The 10786-nt window shown below is 34.7% G+C and overlaps 1 protein-coding gene across 1 annotated transcript; it reads left to right on the top strand.

Annotated features, from left to right (window-relative positions):
- Positions 1–9915: 9915 nt before the first annotated feature.
- Positions 9916–10632, top strand: LOC132042127 (F-box protein CPR1-like; the record flags this gene model as incomplete). Its single annotated transcript, XM_059432743.1, has 1 exon — positions 9916–10632. A coding segment is annotated over exon 1 (717 nt), but the record flags the coding sequence as incomplete, so codon positions are not given.
- Between the last annotated feature and the right edge of the window lie 154 nt (positions 10633–10786).

Raw genomic sequence — 10786 nt, 5'->3', positions numbered from 1 at the left:
AATAATCTGTAATAAGCTGTAATACCGACATGAACCACCACGGGGAGAAACGTGGAGTCTGATCTCTGCCCGATCAGCTAAGCCATCTCGTACCTTGCCGGGGCACGAGACATGAACATGACATGAATGGATCCAAAATCCCTCAATGGGAAAAATATGAAGGAATCGTCCTAACTGGGCGGAGCGATCCTTATCCTACGTTGGCATACGTAGTTTCAGGCTATCTGAGCCTTCTCGGTATTAATACAACTCCCGAACATGAAAATAACTGAAAACATGATTTCTGAATCTTGACATGAACATGGGTACATGAAGACATGACAATAAATACATATATAAAAGTTTTTCATGAAAATAAGCATAATATCTCATATCTTGTGTTATGGAACCCATGGAATGCAAGTTATGGGTTTTTCATAGATTACGGACCGAGTCTCAATTACCAAAACAGTAAATTAAGACTAATCAAACGGAATTGTAACTGACCATATAATATACATCATGGTTCAAGTGTCTAGGGTTCAACATGAATATGCCTAGAATCCTAAAACTTGGTGTGTAATCATGGAATACTGAAACATGGGGAAGAACAAGGATGTTCCCACACGTGGATAGCGTCTACATACCTTAATTTCCTGCTTTTGAGCGTATCACAATGTCCTTCAATCCCTTCAACTTTAATCTATAATAATACAGGTCATAGGGATTCTATATTAGCAACAATATCCATGCTTTGTTCATCTAAGCATTTTATCAAACACTTGGGGGCATGAAGCTCCACAACCCTCATTAATGGTGTTTTCTTCACCAATTCCCCATTCTATTACTTCTAGCTAATTCTACAATTTCAATTAGATGTAATTAACATCATTCTCCATCACCCATATGAATACAACAATCCCAAGTCAACAATCCAAAAACCCTATCATAGTTCATATAATTCTCTTCATCAAACCCAATTATTATTCTCCCAAGAACTCATCAATTCACTTTAAATGATTATGGAGTAGAAACATTACCTTTTATGAGTAACTTCAACATCCCCAAGTTTGATTTTTAGCTTAGTGGTTGAACAAGTCTTGTACTACAGTTATCTTCTCTAGCACCAAAATCCTCTACTTCTCTCTCTAACTCTCCCTCTCTCTTTTCTCTCTCTATCTGAAATTTGTGAACTTTGGCTAGGTTTCATACATTTCCCTTATATCATGGATTTGGTGTTATTGATTATGGATTTCCCTTGAATTTTCCCGATGTGGATGAAGGTTAGAGAGTATTTCAATTATCTACAACTTTTCTTGACCAAGAATGATGAAAATATGATTTTGGTCGGTTGGGTCTTATTTAAAGTAGTCCGAAAAGTATATACGGACAAAATCTCTCTGTCACAACTTGCGACCGTATCTTGGACCGTATCTTGGTGAAAATTTCCAGTGAGGTTCTGGAAATTGTTGGTGTGTTACGCGAGTCGTAACACTTCCGTCGGTCCGGTGACGTCACCGTTACGCCAGGCTGAATTTCCAGCGAACATGCTTCAGTAAAATGGGCATAACTTTTTGCACAGATGTCCGTTTGACCCCCATAATATACCGTTGGAAAGCTATTTCAAAGGGCTACAATTTCATCAAGGAAGTTTTCCCAAATTCCAAATTAATAATGGGGTTATGGTCGTTGGAAGTAAGACCTTCTATAAACTCACTTGCAAACATGCCCCGTAGAGTGGCTTCCAACTTTTCTTTGCCCAAAGACATTTCTTATGACTTAATTGGTTTTCAAAACACTTCCTATAACCCTCATATTGGTTCCATTATATTATCATGTCATGATTCAAGCTTCGTCCGAAGTTACGAGGTGTGTGACTTTAGTGTTAGAAAACATAGTTAAGTGACTTTGGTGAAAAAAAGTGATAGTTATGAGACTTTTGTATTAGAAAACATAGTTAAGCGACTTTGGTAAAAAAATGTGATAGTTATATGACTTTTATGTTATAAAACATAGTTAAGCGACTTTGGTGATTGCCGCTCTTTGATTGCCTCACTAATTTCTCAAAGGCTTCTGGACTGTTAGCCAATAGTGAAAAGAGCTCTGTGTTCTTTGGAGGTGTTAACAATGTTGATCAACAGGAAATTCTGGATCTGCTGGGTTTGTGAAGGGAGAAAATACAATTAAATACTTGGAGGTGCCCCTTAGTTCAAAAAGCTTGACCATTATGCAATGCGTAAAATTGTTGGTAGAGTGACTTGTTGGACCTCTAAATATCTGTCATATGCAGGAAGGCTTCAATTGATTAAATCTATCCTTTTCTCAGTGCAAACCTTTTGGGCCCAATTTTTTGTATTGGCAAAGAAGATTATTAGCCTCTCATAGAAGCAACATGTCGAAGTTTCTTGTTGACTGGAGAAGCTACTATTTCCAAGACAGCTATGCTCTCTTGGGATAAAGTGTGCTACCCAAATATATATAATATCTGTAACGCTTTAATGTCCTCGGATATGTACTTATGGAATACGGAATACAGTATATATATATATATATATATATATATATATATATATAAAGCAAGAACATCAAACCGTGGAAGGCTCGTTCATTAATCATACATCAACGCATCAAGCTTGAAGGAACAATTATACGGAGAACCGAATGAAAAATCTCGAATGCGTCAACATCAGAGTCGCACGTAAAATACGGATAAATATTTGACCGGAAAATAGACAAACTTGATGGAATTTGAATTATTAATTACTCAACAAATAATAAAACGAGCAACGCTTTAGTCTAATGCTTTGATTAAGTCAAAGTTCCGCTATCAAATAAAATTACACCTATTTTCTGTGTTTCTTGGACTCGAGCACGAGTACCCGATACAGATCTAATAGTTAAAGATTAGGGTTGCATCTCTACGAGGAACACTGATCTACGAGGAACACTGAGGTTATGTGTAAATTCCACCACCTTCATATCAACTATGGTTTGGATTCACAATGATGCCAGTTATTGACATCCATATGAACTCTTCTGTTGGGGAACGTAAGATTTCAAGCACATTGCATCACTAATGAAAGAGAAGACAATGGCCACCTATTGTCCACTTTGGCTCAAAAGGTCTAACGGATTTGTCCCTTGGGCTTGCCATCATCTAGTCTTAAAGAGTGTGTACCATGTGAATTCGTATTATGCTTATAAAGCTCTTCACTTTCCTCTCTCATTCTGATGTGGGATCCGCCTAAAGTATCATGTGCACCCACGGGCTGCTTAACAAATATGGTGGCCTAAAGCAAAACTTTAATAAGAGGTCTTAAGTTTTTCGTTTAAAAAAATCATATACTGTATATAATTTTACTTAGAAGTTTTTTTTCTAGTTTTTTTTTTTATATGCAAAGTTGTTAAAAAACAATTTAATCGATTTTTCTTCTAATAAGATTTGTTTTCAATTTCAAATATATCCAATTCCTTAAATCTCTCTTGAAATTCTTTGTAATTTAGGGTTTTTTGGTTATAGAAAATTTATCAACGGCCCCTTCTTAGGACTATAATTAAGTTTCAATCCTTCTCTCTTTTTGCTTTTGAATTTTGGATAATCCTCAGGCCGTCGAGATCATATGCCTATTGAAATAGATTTCGCGAAAAATCAGTTATAATTCGATTTTTTGATTTAGCAGGTACACACTTTATTTTCAAAATTTCAAATCTCATATTTTAAAGAGGTTTACCTATAGAAATACATTATATGACCAAATTGTATAAAAATTTATTTATACTAACGAATGCTTATGTATAAAATTTAAATACCTTATGTGTCCCATTTTATGTGATTTTTTTTTTTCTAACTTCAACAAAAAAAATTATCTAAACGTTTATAAGCCACTTCAATTCGCCATCTCCTATTTACAATCAACTAATTCCAAACGAGCTCATGATAGTGGTTTATACCATTTGACAGAAGTAAAGCACTACAGTTAGCTGAAAACTATTACACAATACTCAATAAAAAGGACCTAGGTCTAGATTAATCGTTAATAAAAGTGAACACGTAATTAATGGAGAAGGAACTAGTCTGTCTCGCTATCAAAATAATGAAAACTATCTAAATTTTGTAAAAGTTTTAATTAAAAGAAAAAAAAAGGAGACATAAATGAAGGACCTAATTAGAATATATAGCGACCAATCTCTCAGAAAATTACTAAAGGAAAACTGTATAACACTATAACTACCTCAATCTCTCTTCTATATCTATATATAATATAAAGCTAGGCAAAAGAAGAGTAATGTGGCACCTCTCTATGGCCAAAAATCATATTTATCTTTTTTCTCCTTTTTTTGATTTTTCTCTCATTTAAAATATTATATGCTAGGTTAAAAAACACAAAAGTCACCTCTCTTAATTAAAAACTTGTGGAGGATAAGAGTCACAACCGTAGTGAGGTGACGGTTGATTAATATGCAGACCTGGTCAGTAATGTTATATAATGAAAGAAACTGAAACGATTCTTATATGCTAATTAGTGCCCTTAATTTATCCTATAGCTCATTTATATCTCACAATTACTTTCTTTTTGTATTTCTTCACTTATTAGTTATTACTCTGCCACTTTTTCTTTGTAACTTATCCTCAAAATCCTCTTTATTTTACGTTTTAATTATTCAAATGGATCATTAAAATTACCTCCATAAATGTCAAGAATATTTTCTGGTCTTATGTAAGTGCACATTTCAATTACATACAAACTTCCAGGTTCAAATACAGCATTATTTTGATCACTCCAAAATTAGACATCTTTACTTCCATTTTGTGATTAGAAGGTTTGACGGGTTTATATGTTTGAAAATGCTTTATGTTTGTGTAATAGAGTCGAGACAGCGTAAGGCTTTTGACTACATTACAAGAATTTGATGACAAATAAGGTGTGCCTGAAGAGGAGAAGGAGGTGAAAGAGATGGAAGACTCTGAAGAAGAATTGGTTCCACAAGGCAAAATGGATGTGAACCATTTTTCATTCCAGTCATATTTTTCTTTTCTATTTTAGTTTTTGAATTATGAGTTATTTTTTTTTTTTTTTGGCTTTTCCATGATTTATTATCCAAGTAATTTCCATCCATGATTTATGTTTCGCAAGTGTTGAAAATTTTGAATGAATCAACGGCAATCACATTCTCTTAATTATAAGGTAACGTTCTTTTTGTATGAATCTCATGTAATGTTAGTTTATTATTTATTTACTTCTTTTCTTTTTATTTTTTTCAATTTAAGTTACCTAAATTTTAAAATGGAAGAGTGTCAAATGAAAGTGCAACAACTGAAAAATTGAATCTACAACTAATTATGCATGTGATTAACTCATTCTCTCTCTCACTACCATTACTTTTTCCTGTCAATGAAGTTTTAGGTTTCTAGAATTAGAATAGGAGGGAAAAAAGGATAGGATATAAATAGCCCCTCGAATTTACTATTTATTGTTACACCCCGCACTTTCAGAGCATGAGCATGACACGTACATCACTGTAGTAATGGAGTGTCGGAGACGTCCCATGACGCTTGTGAAGGTACAAGGATGAAAAATATGTAACAACGAAGTAAAAGGACGAATTACAATCTCGTAAGTCATAGTCATAGTAAAATGACTATTTTGAAACCTATAACATGACCATTATTAGTATAATGAATGACAAATATCATATATGGAGAGTTTGGAATATAAGAGCTTCGAGGTGGAATAAATTGAAGAAAAATAAGATCGACGAAAATTTAGCCTAATCTTTGGATAGGATTTAATTTTTAGTCAACTTTGGAGGCGCGTATCTTATCTTAGTATATATGGAGGTTTTTAAGGTGTTTCAAAAGCCTAAAATGAAGTTCGTCAAGTCTAGTTTGTAATGCAACAAACCGCTCATTGATAGGACATCGGAGTAGAGAATTATGAGACGTTACAAACTGAACTGCTGCGCAAAGTAAACAAAGCTACGCCTTATAATGCTTACGATGCGCACATTTTGTAGCTACAGTGACCTTTGTTCATCCCAACTGAATATAAAAAGAGGTCAAAACCCCCATTTTTCATCATAAAAATGGTCCAAAATTTCCAGAAAATTCTGCACACAAAGGGGTCTTAAATCCCACATAAAAGTGAGGATTTTGAGTGAAATTCAAGCTACGAAATACTAATCGAAGTCCGGGCTTAAAGCGTTATAGACGCCTTTGTAATTATAAATTCGTTTTTCGACGGAATGAGCTTGGAAACAAGTGGATATAGAATATCTTGCCACTTTAGTAAATACAAGGTATGAATCATTGAATTTCTTTCTCTATCAAGTTTGATCAAGGAATAATTGCAAGAATAGAGTTATAGTTTGTTGTGTTGATGTTGTTGAATTATGGATTGAGGCTAGAAGAGAATTTTGGATAAAATCTATATATAATTATCTTGTAGGATGTTGGGGATGTTGTTATTGATGTTGTTAGTATTAATTTCGACATCTTTACGGAAATAAAGTTATTAATTAGTCGTATCCCAAGTTGGTTGGTTGGGAAATTTAGGAAACCGGACTTGGTGTGGGTCGTTTTATGGCATATGTTGGTGTTGGAAATGATGTTATTGCTATTGGTTTTGTTGTTGATGTTGTTGGTTGTTGAATTGGAATTTCGGGCTATTGCACGTAAACAAAAAGGGGAATCTTTTTCCCGAATTTTCGACAAAATTTAAAAAGGGTTTCATTAAGTGTTTAAGACGAGCGTATGACGATGATCTAACGATATTATGAATGGTTACATATGTAGATTACGAGGTTGCGAATAATTCTTAAGAGAGTTGCAAGACAGGAAGTAAGTTGGAAGTCGAGAATTATCTTCCAGGTATGTTAAGGCTCGTCCCTTTCTTTCAAAGGCATGATCTCTAGGTTATGATTTCATAAATGTTTCCATATTTTCCTTGTTATCAAAAGTGAAGAAATCTAAGATTAAGAGAGCATGATTTCCTTCCCCGATAATCCATAAATGTTTTCCAAAAATATTCGTATCTTCCAAACCTACTTTTTCTTTTTGAGGTTGTGATTATGTGAGCCCTTAGGATGGTAACGATGGGAATGTTTTTCAATAACAATGATGATGTCAAAGATGAGAATGTTATTATGATGAAAATGATGAGAATGATTTCATGTTATTATGAGATAATTTTATTCACAGAGAGATTTCCATGTACCTGAGCTATATATTATTATGACGACGATATGAGAACGTTGAACTACTTCTTGATGTCTCAATTTTGTTCATGGATGATGACTATTTCTTTTAAGATTCCAAAAGTGCATGACTTGATGCCCTATGAGATTTGTGGTCTTATTCTATGTTTTCTCGTCTTCTTTTCTCCATTGATAGTCTCACCTTAAATCAATTGTTCCTTCAAGGTGAGACAAAGCGACGATAATTATTCCATAATATAATCGGAGGTTAAAGACCACCTTACGTCACTCCGATAGGATTGTGGGTTTTGATTGGGCTCTTATGCATGCTTTATATATATGTATGTATTTTCTCACACCGCGCGCGCTATAGTCGGCCGGGCGGAGACACGTAGATGTACACGGTCTTCGCCCGGAATTCACGGCATGTTATGATATTGCCCGGACGCGGGAGGCACGGACGCGACATGCTTCCTCTTTCCCCTTTAACTATGATGATAACACCGAGCCTTAAACTTAGGCGGCATAATACTACTTATATATCACACCGAGCCTTCGTAAAGCCGGGCATGTTACTTTCACACACGAATCTTTATGGCGGGCATGTTACTATGTATATGTATGAAATGTTTTTTTTAAAAGGCTAAGCAAAATGCATGACATACCGCCTTATGACGCATCCGGATGTTTCATTATCTCTCTTACTCATTATTACTTTTCATATCTATATTATGATACTATTCATAAAGTGTTAGTTGGACATACTCGGTACATTATTCGTACCGAGAGAGAGAGAGTAGCGTTAATGGATTGCGTTTTATGCCATGTTTATTTGGGTGTATACGGATGAGTAGAGGATATAATTTAAAGATGCTCGATTGATTGGCGAGCTCCATTTCTTTCCGGAGTGTTGCCGAGTCGAGGCTCCCATGTCATGGTATAATGATTTATGTTAGAGACTTTGGCGAGTACGAGAGCCATGTATACGATTTTCCTTTGTAGGCGGCTATTTAAGCGAGGTATCATTATACATTACTATTCATTTCATATAATCACGGATCTTACTTGATTTGATAAAGACGGAAAGAATGTTTTTCAACTGAAAAATTTCATCATGCATTTATGCATGCCATGACTAAGGGCCCAATGAGACTATGAGTATAACGAGAGCCAGTGGGTTCGCTCGACTCTAAGTAAGGGTCGGGTGCCCATCATACCCTATCAGGATCGGGGTGTGACATTTATCCTTTTTAGTCTATATATATATATATATATATCTACTAGACTATTTCTAATTTAAATAATTAGGCGGGCAACTATTTAAAATTAATTCTTCAAAAAGAAATAAGGGATACCATAAAAGAAAGAAATAAAAAAGAAGGAAAAGAGAAAGAAACAGACAAGTTTTATGAATTAGGGATTTGAGACGAGATACATTTAATTGATTTTCTTCTCTCTTTTTTTCTTTTTCCATTTGTTATCTTTTTCTATTTCTTTATTTTCCTTTTCCTTTTCTTTTTAGTTTTTTAGTTTTGTATTGAGAGAAACAACATAAAATTTATGAAGATATAAGCAGGGGCGGATCCAGGATTTTCATTCAGGGTGTTCGGAAAAAAAAAGCTAAATATATACGTAATTTTTTGCCGAGGGTGTTCAAAAGTTAATATATGCACATAAACACATAAAATTTACCCTATATATACACTGTAATTTTTTGCCGAGGGTGTTCGGGTGAACACCTTGGCCCCAAGGAGATCCACCCCTGGATATAAGTGTCAATAATTCATTAAAAGGAAAACTACTAAGAGTGTCCTTGCCAAAAGAAAAGGCAAATAACATTTTAATGTTACATCTTCCAGATTTTTAAATTAATATTTTTCTCTTTTCTGTTAATCTTTAATTTTTATATGTTCTTATTCACGTTAATATTGATTTAAGTGAGTTGCTTTCATATCTAATTTTAATTTAAAATGTTCTTCACATGTCTTTTGTCGGATTTCAGGATTGCGCGAAGCGCGGACAAGTATACTAGTTTTCAATATTAAAGAGAATTAAAAAGAAACGAGGGAGGAGGTTGTGCTCTTTCCTTTTATTTTTATTTTTTTTTTCAAAAAAAGAAAAAGAAAAAACGTGTCCTCTTTTAAATACCAATTTCTTTTTCTAAATAAAAGTTCATATAATTGACAAGATTCAAAAAGTCGCAATTGACATTTCAATAAAATGTCTTTTCATTTTTGTATCTCTTGTGCAATTTTTTGCTACCATATTTTACACAGAATACTCCTATTTAAGTTAGGATACCTCTAGGTTTTTCTTTCACAAAACAGAAAACCCTAGCTAGGTTAGGGGTTTAAATAGAGCAATATTAACGTAGCCCTTCCACAAAGAAAGACTAAAAACACAGCACCAAAAGGCAGCTACTGAATTCATACAATGGCTGATTTACCCAACGAAATCACTAAAATTATTCTCTCAAATTTACCAGTAAAATCCCTCTTACGATTCAAGTGTGTTTCTACTTTGTGGTGTTCTTGGATTTCATGTCCAAAATTCCAGCTCTCGAATCAACGACAACGACATGGAGTGATCGCCGCGAGTTCAAGGAGGGGTAAGAGCTATATTCGTACGTTCTCCATCCGCTTCATAAATCAACAACTCGCTTTGGAAGAGTTCAATTATCCCCCCATGAAAAGGGATCATACCCATCGTTGTGACTTGTTGGGTTCTTGTCATGGTCTCATAATGATAAACGCGGACAGGCATATTTACTTGTGGAATCCTGCCACCCGACTTAGCACCAAAGTGCTTGAACTTGACCCCCGGTTAGGTGACTATTATACACGTGGGGGACTTTGTTTCGACTTCTCCAAGAATGTTTACAAGGCTGTGCTGATTCTTGCACACGTGAGTGACCATCACGACGCAGACCCAGATTATGGTTATAGGCTTTTTATAGTTGCTAGTCTTAAAGACAAACACTGGAGGAAACTCGAATTCCCTTATGACATCGATGTCAACTTAGTGAGTGACGGGATTACATTGCAGGGACGACTTCACTATAGGGTAAGGTTCAAAAAATCCTATTGTGAAAATTATAATGACGAAGATGATTTCAATGATGGAAATAATAAACGTCACAAGAGTGATTCTCGTAACCAGGTAATTTGTTTTGATCCCATCTCTGAAAAGTTCATTATGTTTCCTGTCCCTGAGCCTAAATCTAATCAAGAAGAGAATGCTATAGTTGATTTAGGAGTTTTAAATGAATGTCTTTGTATGACTTGCTTGGATGATGACAAGGGCGGTGTTGAGATATTGGTCATGAAGGAATATGGAGTAAAGGAATCATGGACATCCTTATTTTTCATAAGGAATTTAGAAATAAATCCACCTTATGGGTTTGCAGTGCCCTTTTCTGTCACAGAGATCGGAGAAGTAGCATTGATAATTAATAGAAGAGTGAGAAAAGTTGTTGTATACAATCCTAAGAATGATAATATGAGAGACATTATCATCGAGGGAGAAACGGAATATATAGATTACCCCATCTTTACCTATGTGGAAAGTTTGATCTCGCCAAAAGAATACTACTGGAGTAAAAAGCATAAATGGC

This window comes from Lycium ferocissimum, unplaced genomic scaffold (assembly GCF_029784015.1).
Source record: "Lycium ferocissimum isolate CSIRO_LF1 unplaced genomic scaffold, AGI_CSIRO_Lferr_CH_V1 ctg13504, whole genome shotgun sequence".
In the NCBI taxonomy this organism is placed as follows: Eukaryota; Viridiplantae; Streptophyta; class Magnoliopsida; order Solanales; family Solanaceae; genus Lycium; species Lycium ferocissimum.
The sequence above is the reverse complement of the archived record's forward strand: the minus strand, read 5'-3'. Positions and strand labels throughout refer to the sequence as shown.